Below are 21753 nucleotides of genomic sequence, written 5' to 3' on the forward strand. Positions count from 1 at the left end.
GACACAAGCCAGAGCAGTTTTTCTAAGACTTGAAGGCTCCCTGGTAGGTGGAATGTCCTTAAGGGTATGTGTGTAAGCCTCTTTGGCGACACTTTGGACCAAATAGTCCTGTCTTTTGAGGGAGGATTTTGCTTTTATACGGGGAATAGGAATAATGGTTTACTGGCAACAAGTCAGGACTGTAAGAGTGTTGGGGAATCGTAGTGATGCCACATGCAAAAGGTCTGCGCAAGCAGACAGACACTAGACTCTGCTCCTTTGGTCGTCTGTCTAAAGACCTTCGGGAGGAAAAGTTTAGCGCAGATCAGATTTCACATTGCCAAACTTTCAGTGATTCAAATGGTATCTGCACTGTCACTTTCATGGCTGTCATCATATGAGAAGTGCTAAGTGACTGCTAGACTCATGAATAATTGAAATGTTGATGTTCCTATGCAATAATAGAGTAAAATGATATTTATCCATGTTGAATAAAAAACTGAACAGCTGCAACAGAGCATTAATAATTGAATCATTGGTGTTACATGAAATACTCATGAATAAAAATGATGAAGAACAAAGCTGTGCAAGTAAGGGGGATTGGGTAATGAATGCACTGGCCTCCCACCGCAAAGGTTTAGGTTCAAATCACGGAGTTGACAGGATTTGTCAGTGGTATCCAGATGCCTTCTTGTTGTATCATATGTGGAGGCCAATCTCAAGGGCACGACTTGGTCAGCACATCAAATAGTATAACCCCTTGGGTGCTTATTCTTAAGAGTACTCTAATCCAGCATGACCAAATGCATATCCATACATTACAAGTGTTACCCTGTCTGCATCTGAAGATTGAATTGAGTAGTTCCAAAGGAGGTATATTTTGAAATCACTAGACATGGCCCTGTGGGTAGTTCATGACCATAGGTATGTACTATGGGTAATGAATTTCTACAAGGTTGCGCCAGAAACAATTGAATATGTACTATGGGATTTAGGGCTCAGACTGTACAACAAATTGACAGTTTAGAAATTCCTTTGCCTAAAATCCAAATCAATAGCATTGTTGAAATCATTCAATTGGTGGTTTAATTTCTAACAGGAGAGGGATGTCTTGGATAGGGGATGAAGGGAGGAGGAAGAAAGTACTCAGAGATGAAGAGGGACCTGATGTAGAGTAGGATGCTGGATTTTGTGTTTTGTTAGGAGTCACAAAATATTTATTTAGTAGCTGTGTCCATCGAAAAACCTACCTTAACCGGTAGATAATTTTTTTTTTAATTCTACCAATATCTTGCATATAACTTTTTAGTTATTTGACTAGTTTTGTGTTAAAATTATTGCTATTTGATTGCTCTAATTTTCAGCACCTCATCATAATGCACATTGTATAATCAGCAACAAAGTTCATGCCGATAGCATTCTCCAATATTTCAACTAATTCTGGCAGTATTTGTTAATGGACAAAATAAAATACATAATAGTAAGAATAATAGTATTAGGGATGCTATTCATTTTCTCCCTCCCAAAAGTAGATAATTGACAGAGAACGAATCCCTCTGGCACTGAAGGACGGCATAAGATCGGTTATAAAATACACAGCCTGTCAGACGTCTTGGCATCTAATCTGCTCTGCCACAACCTTCTCCCCTCTAACAGAACTGACAGAGGTCCAGTTTACTCACCCATTCCCATGCATTTGGTGCAGTTTTCCTCTATCTGTGCTTTCATCTATATCGCGTACATCTACATAATGCCCCGCAAGCTGCCACAAGGGCATGTGGCAGAGGGTGTTAGGTCACCACCAGTAATAAGGAATAATACCTCATGCAAAACCAACACATCCATGCAAACCTATACCCACAGTGGCATATACATTCATGCAAAAATCCTTTCATTCTACATGCATGCAAATACATATACTATCATCTAACAAACAATTGCACCTTAGGAGATAGTAAGAAATTAATCTAATAAAGTGTAAGTTAGAATTTGAAAAGTAAGGAGGCGAAATCCCGCTACCACATGGACATGCAACACACAACGGTCTCCTCCCCCAAGGACACAGGTAGGGAATGTGACCCAATGCTGCAGGTAGCAGGAGGGTCCCCCCACATACTTACATTTTATATCTTACACAATTAGCACTTAACGTATTGTTTCCAAATATTTTTTACTGCTATTTTACACACTGCTTCTGCCTTTTCTTAAATACTATGTTTGGAAGTAAAAATGAGATTCTTTTGTTGAAGATGTACACACAACTGCTCAATTGGGTCATATCAATGCAAAAACAATTCTTTAGAAGACTTGAGATTACTTCTTGATTCAAGTTTTGTGAGAGGAAAGGTAGTGAAATATTGTTTTAGTGGATTGAATGTTACTATTATTTCCTAATCTACTTATTAGTAGATTAGTAAAGTATTAGTAGAGTATTAACAATATTGTCGCTGAAGGGAGTGGAGAATCCATTGAGCCCAGCTTTTTGCAGAGGATAATCCATCCATTAAATAATGGGTTGCTAAATAACCAGCATTCTCAATGCAACAATTTCAGAGTGTAAAAATCATTCGCCTTGACTGGGATACGAACCCAGATCCCTCAATATCCGGTCGAGTGCTTTAGCCACTTAAGCTACCGAGGCGTCCTCATAAACTCTGAAATTTTGGGGTTTTTAAAGGAACAAGATGTTGTGACGAAATACCGCGCAACATACAATGTCACAGGCATTCGTAGTCGGGCGCTACGCGCCACAGTCCACGAGGTTAAAGCCAACTTTATAAACACTTATGGTGTTTATACTTTGACAAATTCCAAAGAAACTGCGGGAGATGCCGCAACAGTAACTTTTAACGGAATCATCCGCTAATGTGCATTTCAATGCAACAATTTCAGAGGGTGAAAATCATTCATTCTCTTTGCTCCATAGCTTTGCTGGCTAAAGCACTCGACTGGATATTGAGGGATCTGGGTTCGAATCCCAGGCAAGGTGAATGATTTTTACACTCTGAGATTGTTGCATTGAAATTCACATTAGCGGATGACTCCGTTAAAAGTTACTGTTGCGGCATCTCCCGCAGTTTCTTTGGAATCAGCATTCTCTTTACTTTATGTGTTTAATGAAAATCAACTTTTGGAGGGCCTTACGCATGAGCCTACATAGACAACTGTCTTGCAGCAAATAATGTGAAAATTATTTGGTTGTTTTTAAACCTTTGCCTTGTATCCCATAGCAAACATGTGGTAATATATAATGGAATAATAGAAACATAAGGAAGTGGAATTAACAAATTCATTCTAACCAATTTGAGTATATCTGTTCTTGATAAAAATAATGTTTTTTTACAGCTCCTGATGTCATAAAGGCTATTAAATGGTCAGAAGACTTGGATCCAGTCTTTATAAGCAATTACCAAGTCGACCCATCCCTGAGCTGGCAATATTTTGGTAGTTCACACGGCTTTATGAGGCAATATCCAGGTGAGTAGAATTATATCTACAGATAACATATGAAAACAACTGGTCAGTTGAATTTGCTTTAATTGAGTCATAATTTTTGACAATCCAAAACTAAATGCCCTTAACTGATGACCTATGATGCATTAGGTTAGGTGGACTTAGGTAGAACCAGATTTCTTAAGTTGCATCACTGAAGATAACCCATTTAATGAATGACATTGAAATTCTAACATAATCATATCTAGCATCAGTCGTATATATTTAAAGCAACATCATTGGTCAGTGGATTACCAATCTACAAGTAAAATGTAATAAGCGCAGATAAAAGATGAAATTTCTTTCACTGGCATAATGAGAACTGGACAAGCATATTCTACATTATTGATTAAAACAGGGTCACCATCCAGTTCATGAAATTAAGACACCATCATTTTTCAAGTAATGGTGTCTTCTTAACTTCCTAATACCCAATTTAAACAAGTCCAGCCTGATTTATTTCAATAATTAAAACAAAGTTTACACTACAATCTCAGTAGACTTAAGAGGTTTAAGCATTACCCAAAATTCCAGCACCAAATTCCTGGGAGGTACCCTGCATATAAACATGTCTTGGGAGGAATACACTATAAAAATATGTAGAAAGTTAAGTTCCCTTTGCTTCCTTATAAGAAATTTTAGATATTCTGTAAATTTAGAGGTCCTTCTATCCATTCACTATGGTGATTTTATCCTCGTGTTACAATTGGTATCCTCTTCTGGGGTTCATCTCCCCATATGGGCATATTCTTCAATATCCAAATGAGATTTGTACAATTATGAGCAATGCTCCTTGTGATGTACCATTTAAACCTCTCTTCAAAAGACTTAGTTTATGGCCAGTTCCCTGTATACATATATTTAAGTACCCTTTTCAAGTAAACACCTATCATCTTGTGTGCAAAGGGTAATATTTCTCAGTACAGATCCAACCACGATTACCATAGTCCCTATATTAGGACCCGCAATGGCCCACACCAGCCATTTGTCAGAACGCACAATACTGCTCATGGTCCCAAAACAATGGGCTTTGGATTATTCAATTAACTTCCCCATGGAATCTAATGTGAAACAAAAGTACCTTTTTTCAAGATAAATCTGTTCAATCTATTGAAAAATAATATGATCCATTTTGTACATTAATTTACGCATCAATTCTGACTTAACCAAATAATGCATAAATATAGTAGTGTATTGGTATGTATATATGTACTTCAGGTACTTGTATACATGTGAATATGCACCGAATCTCCGGGCAAGTTAATGCATTATTATTATCATGTAACTGGTTGTTTGCAAACCTGCTTTATTCCATTGATGAAGTTTTTATTACAACCTTCTTCACATTTGAGAATTTAGTTCCATTTAATTTATGTATCGTTCTATTTGCCTTGATTACATTTAATGCAGTTGTACCATTTATTGAAATTAATAAAGTGTATCATGATTACTGTATTAAATTAGGACCAAAGAATACAATTATTTACTAAACAGCAATATTTTTCCAAATAATGCCTAACAAAATGAAAAAACTAGTTGCATCTAATAAGTCCGCAGTGTCTGCTTGACGATAGGCTTTCTCTTAAAGCACCATTCTCCCATTTGTTATCGAGCTGACAATTTATATTTGTATTATTTTTACCAGAAATTCTAAGAGACGTTAGGCTGAGTTAGATTTGTAATTCTATTATAAAAGATGTTTGCGAGACCACAATTGGAGTCCTCTATAATATCTCTTGAGATCTCAAATCTTCAAGTGTAGGTGGGAATTTAAATGCTCTAGGGGAACATATCTTAGAAATCATCGCAAGAAACTTTTTCTTTCTATAATTTCAACTTGCAATCATCAGGCTTTTAAAAAAAGTTCTTCCAAGGTACTCAAGAGTCATTCACTTACAATGAGTTGCGAAAGTATTAGTATTATTATGATAGTGTTGATGTTGATACCTCGAGTAAGTTGCTGTTGTGTGCTATATATAAGTTATGAAATTTTTCACTCAGTATTTTCATTTATTTTTGCATTAAGATGAGATTTTGCAAAGCTTTTAAGTCTAATAAAGCCAACAAAATTGAAATTTATTATTACAGCAATCCAGTGGAAACAGGAGCCAGTGGATCTCTTTGACTGTCGAACTCGTTCGTGGTACATAGAAGCCGCTACAAGTCCAAAGGACATTGTGGTGTTGGTTGATTTCTCGGGGTCAATGACTGGAATGAGGAAGGAAGTCGCACGCCACGTTGTGTCCAATATCCTGGATACCTTGGGCAACAATGACTACGTTAACATATTCAATTTCTCTGAGGAAACAACTGAATTAGTTCCATGTTTCAAAGATCTCCTGGTCCAGGTAAGTTAATAATACTCCCAGCAATATTCTATCAAGTATGAAATAATTACAAGGTGCAATGCTTAAATCTGGACAAGCAGGCGTTTCCTCGAATGTGATTTCCTTGCCTGGTTAGCGAAACCTTCCCCAGCAGACTTCTCCGAAGCATTATACTTAGCCACAATATCGTACAATACAGTTGATCTGTGGGGTACCAGAGGAAGAATCGAACTATTTCAAAATATAACACCCAGCACGAATACTTTTGATAATAGCAGCTCTTTGATTTTACTCCGCACTTGCACGTATCATCTCGGTCATTTTGAGATTACACCTGTTTACTAGATGCCCATAGCTTTCAAGAATGCCAATCGCGACCTCCAGTGAATGTATGGTATGACGGTAATTGGAAATTGAAATTTGTCCAGATTTAAGAGCTACACCCTGTATACCTAATTCAAAATTTAATACTAAATTTGAAAATGTAGTATTCAAATGTTCATCTGTGATATTCCTTGAAATCCTGCTCTCTCCCTATTTCAATTTCATTTAATATTTTCTAACCTTATATTATCATTCTTTATGTAGTTCCATATGCGCCATAAAGACTCGTATCTTAACACATCATTGTGTTTGGAACTTCTTGATCGTACAGGAATCTTTTATATAAGTCCATTCAAATTGAAACTTCTTTTTGATTTGACTTCATTGTTTAAATTCATGGAATTTTGATGGTAAAATAATGTTTTAATACCACTCAAGAATGCCATACTTATTTCTTAAGTTGGAATCCTATCGATATGCAGGATTTAATAATATAACAAGGGAAGATGATTTGTCGTCAAAACAATTTTCAAACAAGTCATTACTTAGTAAATTTCTTTCATTCCCTTGCAAAGAATATAAGTGGATGAAGTATTTCCCAGTTCATTAAGCTGACATTGAAGATAAAGCGATTGTTTAAATTCTCTCCTCAGAGCCCAAATAATTTTGTGATTTTAAAGAAAACCACACTGTCATTTGAATGTAAGAATGGCCAATGGGGGTCATTTGAGTAATGTCAACTCTTCCCTATTCAGGATGTATGTTTTCAGAATACCAGCAAAGAGTGATTTAAAGTGATGAAATTCACAATTTGCGCTGTATTTACATTCCAGGCCAATCTTGGCAACGTCAGAGAACTTAAGATGGCAATGGAAGATATTGAAACAAAGGACATTGCGAATTTCACATCGGCTTTGATAAAGGCATTTGAGCTGTTACAGTTGGTAAGATATCCTTTATAATCATACGACCATTATAAACATTTGTGGAGTAACATTTCAATATATCCCCCATGGTATGCACTTTTAAACTTGTTCTGCTGCATGGTACAAACTGCCCTTTTGACCCAAAATTAATATAAAGCGTTTGTCAAGTTAAAATGCTTTTCAAATCCCCTTCCAATTCTATCCAAAATGTCATCCATTCTCTTTCCCGCCCTCTGTCTCTTATTCCTCAAATTATCTTTACATTGCTGTCTACATGTCTTCCTCTTAGTATCCTGAATATAAGAGGGTAATCCCAGAAGTACCCAATCCAACAAAGAAAACCACAAAAATTTTGGAAAAAATGTATTTATTTTTAAACATCATCTCCTTTCAGCTCTATATACTTTTCCCAGCTATGTTTCATAAGTTTGTTATCCTTTTTATTAACAGATAGAATTTTAATAAGAACTGTCTCGCTCCTCAAAATAGCCATTAACTGCCGACATCACTTCTTCACGGTGAGAAAATCTTTGACCATTCAACCATTTTTTCATGTTTGCAAACAAAAAATAATCCGAGGGAGGTAAATCTGGCAAATAGGGTGCATGAGGTAGCAATTCAAACTTTAATTAATTCATGAATGTTGGTCATTGCAATGATGGATTTGTGAGCTGGTGCATTGTCTTGATGGAACAACACTTTCTTCTTATCCAAATTCGGCCACTTTTGCTTGATCTTTGACTCCAAGGTTGCTGTAAGTTCAAGCATTATACTCTCTGTTGATAGTTTTTCTTTGTTCAAGATAGTCAATAAAAATTATCCCACGCGCATCCCTAAAAACCGACGCCATGACCTTGCCTGCAGATGAAACGCTCTCTGCCTTCTTTGGAGGCGGTTCTCCCTTTTGAATCCCTTGTTTTGATTGTTCTTTTATCTCAAGTGTGAAGTATCGGGCCCATGTTTCATCCATGGTTATGAAATGGCACAAAAATTCTGCTTTGTTGCTGTGAAACTTTGCTAAACACTCAATGGAAACATCTTCACGACACTGGTTTTGCTCGAGTGCGACCTATCTTGCACACAGCCTTCTTGTAGCCAAATTTTCAGTGAATACGTGATGTACCGCACTTTTTGAAATGTCTACTATGTCTGCTAGCTCGCGCACTTTCATTCATCCAGTATCACAGTGTGGATTGTTGACAGCGTTTATGGAGTCGTCTCCTCATTTGGTCGACCAATGCGATGCTCATCTTGACAGCTCGTACGGCCTCATTTAAACTCTGCTACCCAATATTTTACTGTTGTAAACAAAAGATCAGACTCACTCAGAGTAGGATCGAGTTCAGCTTTTATATAAGTTGGGCTTTTTAAATAAAAGTATTGTATCACAAGACAATGAACAATTTTTTCCACTTTCACAAATTCCCTGGAAACGTTCACTGTTTATGGTTGCCAAACAAATACTTAACAACTTGGCATCTACAAACTTAAAACATATGCTTTATAGAGTCATGCTTTCTGATACAGTGATATATTTCAAACAATTACCACCATCTCTAGGTCAGACCAGGTACTTCTGGGCCTTCCCATGTATGCAACGGGGCTGTGCTTAATTTGAATAAGGCTCTTGGGTGAGAGCAATGTGCTATTTAACTACATGTCCCTTAACCTTACGAGCATAATAGGGGAAGGGGTTCAGTAGGAATCTCATTTAAGGTTCATCACTACATTATATCAGCCATTATTGATGAAGGAAGAACTTTAATTGTCATAATCAAATATTTTTTTAACATCAAATATTTAACCTTTCAGATAGTATCAGCATGTTTGTTTCATTTCACTCTGTCTTCTAATGCCGTTAAAATAAAAAATATACTCATAGTCATTCATGGTAATGTTTATTCATTCAATATTAAGGCTCAATTTTCTTTTTTTATATAAAAAGGTTTCAGTTATTTTTAAATTATGGATCTGATAATTATGCAAGGAATGGGGAATTTTTTCCATCTTCCCTTTTTGGATGGAATCCATCAGCAATGCATTTAAATATAGATAACTATTGTAGTTTAAACAAAGCATTGTATTTAATACGAAATAAGGAGAGAATATTTTTTAATATTAAAATCATCCCTCACCTATGTATCCAACATTTTCAAAGGAAGGCGATATGAAAGCCAAAAATAGCCTCAAATAATTTCAGGATACTCATTCAAATTCGCACAAGGGTAAAAAAAATTAAAATATGAAATGTTTGTATATATGCTTAACTGACCAATATTCGTTCAGCATTGCTGACTTCTCATTTATTACGACGTAGTGTGCCATTTAGAATAATAATTGACCTTCGAAGTACAAAAGACCATGTTACTTTGATTTCTAATGGCAAAGGACTGTGTGCATGTTAAGTGTGTCTGAAAACTATCCGACCTGCGTTCATACATCTCCTCATACGTGCTAATATTCTTCCTGGTCATCCGGGCCGTGTGGCATCCTTTGAAGTAGTTTTGCCCATTTGATTGAACCACACGCTCCCAGCAATGCTTCCACATCTTAAAGAAGTCCTCGAACGCAGATTTAGGAATGGCCTTCTGCTCGCATTACTCTTATGTAGCCTCGAACCGCTTTCCTTTGAGTGCCTTTTTCAATTTTGGAAACATCCCCAAAAGTCGCAGGGAGCAAGTATGTAAGTAGGGACTGTAAAGGAGGAGGCTGGCGAATCTGTATGCACAATCTCCTGTGTTTCGCCAAAAATTGCTGCACAACAAGGTTCGATGAATGCCCTGGTGCATTATCACTTTGGTGAAGAAACCAGTCACCACTTGACCAGATACGTGGTCATTTTCTTATCACGGCATCACGCAATCTTTTCAGAACTTCAACGTAATATTCTTATTTAATGGTCTGACCCCTTGGAGCAAATTCATAGTGCACAACACCCTCACAATCAAAAAAAAAAATAATTTAAAAAATGAATGTCGGATACTCATCGGACACCCCTCGTATGTTGGAAGGGTTGATTAATACTGATGAATGTGTATCTTTAATTTTGCAGTATCGGGAAGAAAGGCAAGGTGCACGCTGTAACCAGGCTATAATGCTTGTGACAGATGGTGTACCTTATAACTTTCAAGAAATATTTGAGGAGTATAATTGGAGAAAATTACCCTTTATGCCTGTTCGTGTCTTCACGTATTTAATAGGAAAGGAAGTGGCCGACGTAAGAGAGGTGAAATGGATTGCCTGCGAGAATCAGGGTAAGTATTAAAATGTTCCGGAAAATGCTCTCTTTAATCGAACTCTTTCAAAGAAGTGTAATTTTTGAAAGAGTGTTTCAACTGTGTGGAAGCCAAACAAGCAGCGTAATAATGTCAACTACTATTGACGGATCATATATTGTAAATTAATCAGGATGTTTTTTTGAAAAACTACATTCTGTAACAAACAATGTGCATAAGTTATTTCATGACCAAAATTACACATAATTGTAGTCAAGATAGATGGGTGCACTTTAAAGTAAAGCCTTTCAATAAAAAATTATGATTTGTGGATATTTTCAAAGAGTAAAATCTTAAGATGTCCTTTAAAGAAATTAAAACTAATCATCCAAAATCAGATAATAGTAATATATAATAATTTTAGCACCTCTGGTGCTTAAACGGTTGACCAAAAGTCTCATTCCGCTATGTTTATGTCTAAACATTTTGCACGAAAGAATGCCCACAAGTGTAATTCCAACAATTAAGTTACAAGCTACAATAATCTAAAGTGAAGTGTTTTCATAAAAGATTTTTTACTCTTTTGAGATCTGAAGCAGAAGTCTCGGTGAAGATCAGCAAGAAGTTAACAACCAGTGGCATGGAGCTAATGTTATTTATACATGTTGCAAAGTTTAGACAGTAAAGGAAAATGGAAGAAGTGGTGGCCTGTCCTCAATTTAAGAAGTGCATTCAACTTTCATTGGTACACATTTCAAATGGATTTGCTGCAAAGAGATGAGCCAGGATTTAATGTAAACCTTCATTTAGAAACAGCTGAAATACAATAAAAACTGCATATATGTGATTTACAGTGTTTTTTAACATTGCAATCAACCTTCACATAGGAAAAATATTATTCTGCCCACAAATTATTGACCATCTTCGGAGATGCAGTGGAATAATATATTATCTGATTCATTAAACATTATATGATTCATCCATTTTTTCATTGATGGAGCATTTACTTTAAAAGAGGGAATTTAACTGATGCTAAAGACCATGAAGTGGGCATCTTCAAATTATTTATAAGCAAGCTTATTAATACTTACTCAAAATATCTTAGTGACTGTCCCTCGGAGAGATCTCAGAACGTACCCAATGCAAAATTTATATGGCAAGATATGCATGCCTAACGGAAATGTTGCCGATATACTGTGTTGTTGGTCTGCAGTACAAATGGAGCTAAAGTTATATGAGCTGGAGACCAGAGCAGAACTGAGTTAAACCATACCCGTTTCATTCTCATTGGCTCCTGAAATGCCCCATCTTTGGAAAATACTCAGTCTTCCTTTCCCCTTCATAGCAAATGTATACAAGAGGATGTCCAAAAATAAACGGGATAGTGCCACGGTTGGTGGATCTTACTTAATACATATACAGGGTACGTTCCGAAAGTAATGCAATTGAAATCCCCATGCCACACCCATTGACCGCAGTCGGATCAAACTATTTGGCATAGGTGGAGGGGACGCTAAACTTACCCACAAAACCAGTCTCAGTGCTCTCCAAGCTGTGGAAGCGGCAGGACGTCAGTCATTGTAAACCTCTGCGTGCCGACTGGGTCGCAAACAAAATGGAATCGATGATCGAGCAACGTTACACATTTACTAAGTCTTGTCTGAATTGAAAAAAATGTCTTGAGTGAGTTGTAGTAGTTTTTGTGGGAGGCGACCAACAGCTAAGGACATTCGCTCCTTTAGGGATGGTTAGGAAAGGAAGGGTGGAGAGAAACCCGGCGTCAACATTAGCCTACTCTTAACAAAAGGTGCCAAGAGGTCCGCAGCTTAACCTCCCATCCGATGGACGGCGTACTCACTCAAAGTGCCCTCCACAAAGCACCTCAAGTAGGGATCGGGATACCACTGAAAAACATTTGTTGTCTCCAGGATTTGAACCCGGGCTCTCTAAGTGGGAAGCCTGTTTGTTAGCCATCGCACCATCCCAATCCACCAAATATCTTGAGGATACAAAGAAAATGATTCATGAAGTTTACGGGGACTCTGCTCTGCCCTACTCACAAGTTTCAAGGTGGTTAAAGGAAGGCCAGGAAGAGGTTCACGATGAACAATGCTTTGGGCAGTCATCAAAACCGACAGCAATGTGGCTCGTGTCAGACAATTATTGCCCAGTATCTTCCACTAGGTGAGCATAACACAAATCATTCCGGGTTCTACTCAGGCCTTGTCGTTGTTTGGGAGATCAAGGTCAAGCACAATTATTCATTTCGCCAAAGCAGTTTCCCTTGCTCCTCGTGTTTCATCATGGCGAATTCAAGCAAACAGTGCTCACTGCTGCAAAGTTTTGCATCCTGTGTGGTAATAATGCAACAACAGACACTGCTGTCATGTTATAAACAGCTTACGAGGATGGTGCTATGGGAAAAACTCCAGTGAAACAAAGGTTTTCTTGTTTCAAAGAATGTGAAAAGACATGTGGTGACAAACCTTGTTCGGGACGTGCATCTCTTCTGGTCGGTGTAGGTAGGGGCTGTAGTGAACGAAAGATATGCAAAAGTTATCCAGTCATCAAAGAATAATGGTAGTTGTGACAGTTAATAGATGCCTTGATGACAGAGGTCATTAACCCCAAACTTGAGCCATATTTACCAAAACCTGGAAAAAAATATATTTGATATGTCAAGAGCAGAAAGTGTAAAGCCATTCTTATGATCAGCAAAGCAGTACTCTAATGCACAAGGATGTACAAGGATCGCAAACATCACTTGTTGCAATGAGACTTCTGCTTTGTGGTACACATGTTGTAGTGCATTTCACAAGGTTCAGGCTGTTCTCAATTCCATTGCTATTTCTTTCACAGGTTATTACGTTCACCTCAGTACGTTAGCTGAAGTGAGGGAGCAGGTCCTCAACTACATTCCTGTGATGGCACGACCTATGGTTTTGAATAAGACTGAACACCCAATCGTGTGGACCCCAGTTTACGCTGATGTCACGGTAAGTTCCATTTCTGGATAACCACCACATTGGTGGTCTTTCAATTAGAATTTAAAATAAAATACGTGCATAACTTAATTTTACTTAATACTCACACCGTACATCATTTTATTTGCACCTGTATTCATTTTTTCGAATGCATCTTTGCTGTACCTCAATTTAATTCCTTTTTCCCTCTTTTTTTTTAGAATTCATTAGCATACTACCCTGCCAATAAGTACGGGAACTGAGGCCATAAAAACTTTATTTGGCAAAATATAGTCCCCATCAACTTTGTCCCTTCAAAGTACTCTCCATTCATTTGCTACGCACTTGCAATATCTTCTTTTCCACCCTTGGAAGTCCTTGGCATTTAGCCTTTTTAGTTTTATCATCATTTCTTGCTTTATTTTTTCTTCCACATCTTCCCGGTGATGTCCCCTCATCACATATTTGCATTTTGGGAATAAGAAAATAGTCGCAGGGGGGCTCGAGATCTTGCGAATGAGGAGGATGGTCAAGGATCTAGGTGATTGAATTATTTGCCATAAATTGGCATACAATCAATGCTGAATGTGCAGGTGAATCGTGTCATGGTGAAGGATCCATCCATCATGCTCGGTTAAAATTGTGTGCACTGTTGATTTTCCTAAATTCAGTTAATCAGCTATCATTCGGACAGTTTTTCAAGGATCAGTAATAAGGACAAGGGACCACACACAATCAATGTTGTCGTCAACACAGGTGTTTGAAGGTCGTCCCGGCCTTGCATCATCCGGCAGTGGTGGCTTGTCAGCCATCTTGAAAATGCTCAATCCACTTGAAAACGGATGTTTTATTCAGACAGCATTATCACTGTAAATGGCTGTCTACATCTCAGTAATTCCTTTATAACTTTTACCGCACTTCACCAAAAAACTTGATATGTTGATTCAATACTCCGTGATTTCGTCAATTTCCATTTTCGACAAGCAGCAAAAACAAGGACAACAGAAACTAACATAACTGGCACCATTATACGCACAGCTCGATGATCTGCCCAGCACAGACGGCTGCTCATTGGGGGTCTCAGGCAACTAGCGTCACTAGTGGATGGTGCTATAGTCCACGTCATGGCCGCCAGATTGCACCAGTCGGCATATTTATTGGATAGAACGTGTAGGTCAATGACTTGTGGTCAATGTGTCAAGTTTAACCGGATGCCGTAAATAAACCTTATGTATCTTACTTATTTGAGGTGTACTTGCTAATTTAATGATATTAATGTGTTGGGCAGATTTACTAAATATTTTATTTATTCTGTCATTTATTTCAAATTCAAACCTCTATGAACTTTCCTCTACACTGATCGCACCTGTTGGCAGAACTACTCATGTGCTTCCATGAATCTTTTTCTTCTTCTCCATGTGATTTCTTTTTTTTCTGGAGTCAACACAACCTATTCTGGGCACATCACTGGTTTGATATGCCCAGTACATGACATGAAATATCATATAATGGAATAAAACTTAAGGAAACTAAAAAATGTTCAAATATTAATGTGTAAAACCTGTGGAAATCTGAAAAAATAATACTTCTATTCTTTTCATGGTGAGCATCTTGGTACATCCATGCACTTAACATAGCATCCTATGAGAATTAAACTATGAGGCAACTATCTATTGATACGTCGGACAGGTTTTCCCTTAAATTTCTAATTTCTTTTGGCTATCACATCAGAAATAGGTGATATTATGTCATTATACTGTTAGCCATTTTTTTCTTGTATTTATAAAAAAAATTACCTGTGTGAATTTGGAAATAAATTTATAATAGAGCTCCAAGGGAAAATAAAAAACAAAAACACTTATTTAAATCAAAGATATATGAACCCATGGTTTGCTAAGTACTACACTAAAAACCAATACACTTCCAGTTGCCTTTAATGCTTCCTCACATCTGTTTTGGCTGGTGATTGCAGGGATTTGAAGTGGTCCAATCACTCGAATATGACTTGATAATTTTCCATCCTAAATGAATAAATGCGTTGATCATACAATGAAATAAATTTGCAATCACGAAATGGTCTCGTAGTTCAACGGGAGAGGTTGTCATCTCAGCCAGTCCCGCTGAATTTCTTTCTCATGATTATTGAACAAATCAGTTTTGTCATACTTGGTCAAATTTATTTAAATGGTCTTTTTCTTGCAGGATCCCAAGATGACCGATTGGCTGTGGGAAGTCAAAGAATGTGCAGAACAAAAGAGCAGATTCGAAAGCTATCGGAAAAACAGGCAGAAATTTCACACCAGGGAGGAGCAAGAGCGCCAGTACGACCAAAAATTGAAAAGGGTATGTCTCTCTCTCTCACGTCTCTCTTTCTCAGGACGTCACGAGAAATATTCCATTTACTGCTGTCGCAATTGTTCAGCTTGACAGAACTTTTATATTTTTGGAGGGGGGGGGGTAGAGGAGGAGGAAGTAAAAGTTAACAGACAACACTATTTGCGAACCGCACAACCAGAGTGGGATGATTTTTGGTGGGAACAATGGTGAGAGGTCTGGGGAAAGCAACACAACCTGTGTCACCTGTCAGCAGGGGCCATTACAGTCTGTGGATAACTGCTAGACTTAACCCCTGTTCAAGAATTGCATCACAAATTCACAATTCCACTTACCAAGGAGCAATGATATGCGAGAAAAGTTCATGTTAAACTCAGGAAATCGGGTTTGAAGACCATTGCCATGTTTAAGGATGCTTATGGAGATGGAGAGGAATGTCCCAAATGATGGTTTTCTGCTTCTGCACAGGATGTTCTGGGAGACGGGTAACAAGGAGGTTGAGGATGAGTAATGCCCATCAACTACACGGCGTGATGAAAATGTGCAAAAAGTTAGACACTTGCTCAATTCTGATTGACCTCCAAGCATCAGGATTCTTGGAGGTCTGTCGGAAGACTGATTATGTGACAATCTTGCCTTGGACCTCTTGGACCACCGTGAAAGTGACCAGAATTTTTTAGAATAGGTGGTCATTGATGATGAAACATGGGTCTTTGATTAAGACCCAAGTGTAACCCCTTTGAGCACTATTTCGGACCACTCAATTATGTCAAAGAGACAGTGAAGAGATGCCTGAATGAGATTCCCATCGATGCCTTCCAGGAAGCGCACTAGAAGCACGGCTGAGGCACTGGCATTAGTGTGTTGATACATGAGAGTGCTCTGATGAAGAATTTTAGGAATTTATACTTTGAGCTGCAATAAAGTTTCCCCCCAATTTTTCCAGCATATTTTTTGGACAGACCCTATACGTAGTACAACCATCAAGAACCGTATAATTGGTGATTGTATTTTAAATCCAAATGAGCAATTGTTGATATTGTAAATGGCTGTAACTTGATAAATATCATCCATCCAAACAATCAATAAATCTTAAAGTTTACAAAAAATAGCAGCTAACAGTGAGAGTTCACTTGTTAATCCCTCCCCAAGCCCAAATATATATATTTTATTGATAATATTTTCCATAAGACAGCAATGTATTTCTCATCCCTCCATGTTGATCCAACCTTCACCTCTACCTATGACAGAAATAAAACCTCAGCAATCAGCTCAAAGGCTACTTTGATAGTTGAGGCCTTCCCTAATACTAAACTCAACACGGCATGTGATATTCATGCATTTAACAGCTAAATATTATAAGAAAAGGGTGTTTCAATGGTATCAAACTCAACCTTGTGAACTGTCATCTTGAGGAATAAATTTTTAAAATTAGCAAAAAATTTTATTAATATGGCTCTACCCGTTTCATATTACATGGTGAACATTTTACTAGACATTGCATACGTAGGTAACTGAAGATACCACCTATGTGATGAAACCAGTGGAACCACATTAATAAATTTGCTGTGAAGTTCACAAAGTTTGTCTTATTTTTCAATAAAAGAATGATCAAAACCAAGGGAAGAATCTTTTGTCCGCAAAAGAAAAACCCTAGCCAACAGAGGCTATTTTGCAAATTCACTGGTACTTAGGTCAAAAAGGGTCCACTGTAAAAAACAAGTTAATAATATAATATAAAAAAGTAAAAACCAGTCATTAGATTTATTAGAACTTATTTAAGTAAATCTTGGATTGTGGCAGAGAAGACAAAAAAGGCATGCTTGATACCTCTGAGAGTAAAGTACTGAGGACAATTTGAAGATCTGTTGGAGGAAATAATATCTGAAGAATCAGATTCGGGAACTTCTTAAAGAACCTTCCGTATCTTCAAATTCTCTCTGACTATAGTGGCAGAAATGGCCTGGGTATGTAGCTAGATTGGAATACAGGAGACTTGCAAAGATAACACTAGATAGTTCAATGCATTTTGAAGGAACGACAAGAAAGCCTATGTCGGCACTCTGGGAAGATGAAGTTCAGGTTACCACCCCACGATCTTTTCAGATCTTGTGACCCTGGAGAAGAGTGGCTACAGAGAAACGGTGGAAGCAGAAGTTAAGAAAGCCAGAGCTCAATTTGGTTGCTGTGCCTTCAGACAATGAGAGAGAAGGGAAAAATTTTTTAAAGCAAAAGTAAACACTGGGGCAAAACATTTTCAAAAAACAGATCAATATTATCCCAACAAATTATGAATCATATGCTTATACTTTTACTTTGGGGACAGAAATATTTATTCAACCTTCTGTTAATCTTTGACACACTGTTGCAAATTGCAAGCTGACAGATGAATTAGATGGCACTGTTGATTGTTCAAAGTTCACCTGTAATATTTAAAATATAGTTCAAAGTGAGCCCATCTTTTAATTGTGATATTTTATCATCAATGAATCATATAAATTATCACATTCAATGATTTTCGTCTTCTTTAAGAACATATTTCAACTTGTGAATAACATGGAATTGGTTTTCAAATAAACTACTGTATGATGAAAAACTATCACGGATGCCATCTCTTTTCATTTTAGAACTAAATGTTCAATGTAATAATAATGCTATCATTTTGAATTATCATTTCATTTATGAATAAAAATGGAATTCATATGTTATGGCTATATCAAATTCATTATCAGACTGTGCAAGCCATTAAATATCGAACTTGTCCGGTAAAGATGGCCGTTTGAATCTGTGATCAGATGTACTTGTGCACTGTATATTTATTTTCCGCTATTTCTTTTCCAATGCTCTCTAGGTTCAAAACCAGAGTGGCGACTCACTGGAGTACCAATTAATGACCTCGGTCTCTATGCCTGTATTCGACAGAAGAGAGAATGCGGTAAGTAGTTCCAAAGTCACAAGACATTCAATTGTGCGGGTCTAATTCAATGAAAATCCTTTGGGTTGAACATTTAAACTGGAATTTAAAAATATGGAGTAGTCCAGCAGTTGGGACAACTATTATTGAAGAAAATGCAAGATGCAATTGTAAAAGTTAAACCAAAAAAAATAACACAATAAGTGTGAAATATAGTTTCATTTTTAAGTAATTCAGTATTGTGATTGGAGTATCATAATATTTTTGTCATATGGTTTCCTAGAATTCTCATAATTGATGAGAAAATTATAGTTGGCCCATTTACTTGACTGCATTCCCAAGAGGAAGTACCAATGCAGATGACTACACAGGTTGTGTAGGTGCCTTCAATCCATGTAGGTGACTGCACCAGTGCGTAGCCAACTGGCTGGCACTTTCCCTTGGATTAATTATAGTTTTTTTAAGACTAGGCATTTCACAGTATCTCAGTGTTTTCAATTCCACGATTCCAAATCAGACATCTGCTTGCATATTTTTCAACATGAACTCCCACTGATGGAATTGCAATTCCAAAACTTGGCAACACCTTGATTTATTTGTAAACACATATGCTATTAATAATTCTATAACATAATTATCCTTTGAACATAAAAAAATGTGCATTCTAAGCATCTTAAAGTAAACATCTTCAGTGAAAATGACACTTAATTTTCATGAAACAATTTCAGAGCGTAAAAATCATTAACCTTGACCGGGATTCAAACCTGGATCCCTCAATGTCTTGTCAAGTGCTTTAGCCAGTTAAGCTATCAAGGCATCCTCTTAAATTTCAGGGTTTAAGAGGACACCTCGATAGCTTAACTGGCTAACGTGCTCAACCAGACATTTGAGGGATCCAGGTTTGAATCCCGGTCTAGGTTAATGATTTTTACACTCTGAAATTGTTGCATTGAAATGTATATTAGTGGATGACTCCGTTAAAAGTTACTGTTGCGGCATCTCCCACAGTTTCATTGGAATTTACGAAGCTAAATATTTTTCAAAGCTTCCCTTACTCTATTTACTTTGAATATATTTTTCTCCTATGTTATAATAATTTCTCAATCTATGTAAATTTTTAAGACATGAAATAATGACAGATTTTCATAATTTTTTAACATCAATATAATCAAAATTTTTAACAAATCAGCTCATAATTAAGATTCACTTTCAGTCAGCTGTATTATTTTTGTTCAAAGCACACATAAATTACATGTACATAAATAATTTTTGACACAGTCCATGACATTAAATGAGTTTTTGATTGAGATATGGCAAATCTTTTTAGTGTAAACATGCATAATGGACTTCACTTGCCATAACATTTCACCAGTTAACATATCTTGATTAACTGTTCACAGTAACAACCTATTTTATCATTCAACCACAATATATATTTTATTGTTGCTAATGACTATTCTGTGTGTGTGTGTTAATAACTTGTCTGTGCCAATTAACTGTTTTATCAACTCGCAATTAATCCCATCCAATTTCAGAACATCACAGAACGAGTTCTCGTAAATGAAGCCTATTGGGTTCAGAGAATGAGAGAGGTACTTTTTAATAATGATCATTCGGTCCTGTCTGTTGCGTGCAGCGTGCCTCTGTATATATATTCATTATAGTCAGTGGCATATATCTGTAGTGTAAGTCTAGAATTCTTGTAGGTTCGGTGGATTTCATTTAAGCAGTGCTTAGTTTATTTGTTCAACTAGTTGAATTATGAACTGATTCAAAAGAAACCCGTCCGTCGATTTGCATCACTAAAAGATACCAAGTCTGTCCTAAAAATAAGTAGAATGATTTTTCCCATCAATGCAGATGGCTGAAGTGGGGTTTTTTGTGGTGGGAAAGGTAATGGGAGGTCTTGGGAAAGAACTTGACCAACGTCAGTTAACTGTGGGCATTTACAGTTATCAGATTGCTGATAGACTGGACCCCTGTTCGACGGTCGCATCACGAATTAACGATGCCACTTTCCATGGAGAAATGATATGCGAGGACATTGTGCATTTAGCTTGGAAAATCGGGTTTGGAGACCATTACCATGTTTAAGGATGCTTATGGAGATGGAGAGGAATGTCCCAAGTGATGGTTTTCTGCTTCTGCACAGGATGTTCTGGGAGACGGGTAACAAGGAGGTCGACGACGAGGAATGCCCTGGACATGCATCAACAACACTCTGTGATGAAATTGTGCAAAAAGTGAGACACTTGCTCATTTCTGATTGACCCCAAAGTGTCAGGATGTTAACAGAAGAACCTAATATTCAGATAACCACAGTACATTGCATTCTTGTGGAAGATTTAGCCATGATAAAGGCATGCCAAGATGGTCCCCAAGGTGCTGTTGGAAGATTCCTTGCGTGACAATCTTGCCTTGGACCTCTTAGACCACAGTGAAATTGCTCTGATGAAAAATATTAGCAATTCATACTCTGATCTGCCAAAAAATTTTTTTCCCCCAATTATTTCTGCTTTTTTTTTGGGACAGACCTAGCAAAATGTAGAGAATGGCTGAATTTGATGCCATACATATGTTTGTTTTTTATTTCTTCTTTGCTTTCGGTTCAATCACCGATGGAATCATCTGTCGTTCCCAAGCTTTGATTGAAAGGGACTTTAACCATCGAGTCGTGTCTTAAATATTTCATGCTTTCAAGTTGTTTGGCAAAAAATCAAGCACTGTACCTAGGTGTTTTGATAAGAGGAATAATCTTGCTCCTTTAGATTTTAGATTTAGATGGCCAAACTGGGAGCACACCTTGAAAGTCTCAACAGTCACATAACTGCATATTGCCGCAGACATGAGACAAGCAAGCTAAAAAAAAAAGAGAAAATAAATAAAAAGCTTTGTCACCCACCCTTTCCAGTGATTTTACAGCTGTGTATTCCAGTTTGACAAATTAGTGTCGTAGCACTTACTTATCTTCTTCAGCATTTAGAGTAGGCTAGTATCATATATATACATATATATACATACTTAAAGACATTGTATTCCAGTAGCAAGACGGTGCCTGGTGCAGTAAAAAAAAAATGTGACTTCTATGCAAAGAACATGATTGTGCCTGCGGTGGTGTGATACCTTTCGTCTTATGACATGTGTAAGTGTGCCAGATTTAGCTCTCGCCAATAGTGTGTGTGTGTGTGTGTGAGTGAGTGTGGGTGTGAGTGTTTGACATGCATTTTTAGCCACTGCAGCTGGTGCAGGCCCGCATGGAGACAGATGACTGGAAGTATT

General features: G+C 37.3%; 1 protein-coding gene across 3 annotated transcripts in view; it reads left to right on the forward strand.

Annotated features, from left to right (window-relative positions):
• Positions 1 to 21753, forward strand: part of stj (voltage-dependent calcium channel subunit straightjacket) — a 165879-nt gene that overhangs the window by 76719 nt on the left and 67407 nt on the right. For 2 of the 3 annotated variants that reach the window (XM_071594678.1, XM_071594676.1), the window contains 8 exons: positions 3325 to 3456; positions 5560 to 5819; positions 6956 to 7066; positions 10101 to 10302; positions 13123 to 13259; positions 15429 to 15569; positions 18412 to 18495; positions 20010 to 20066. In XM_071594678.1, the coding sequence (XP_071450779.1) occupies positions 3325 to 3456; positions 5560 to 5819; positions 6956 to 7066; positions 10101 to 10302; positions 13123 to 13259; positions 15429 to 15569; positions 18412 to 18495; positions 20010 to 20066 (1124 nt within the window). The remainder of the gene's footprint in view (positions 1 to 3324; positions 3457 to 5559; positions 5820 to 6955; positions 7067 to 10100; positions 10303 to 13122; positions 13260 to 15428; positions 15570 to 18411; positions 18496 to 20009; positions 20067 to 21753) is intronic. The other variant, XM_071594677.1, reaches the window with a different exon arrangement.

The sequence above is a fragment of the Hetaerina americana genome, unplaced genomic scaffold, assembly GCF_022747635.1.
Source record: "Hetaerina americana unplaced genomic scaffold, ioHetAmer1.1.p SCAF_66, whole genome shotgun sequence".
NCBI lineage: Eukaryota > Metazoa > Arthropoda > Insecta > Odonata > Calopterygidae > Hetaerina > Hetaerina americana.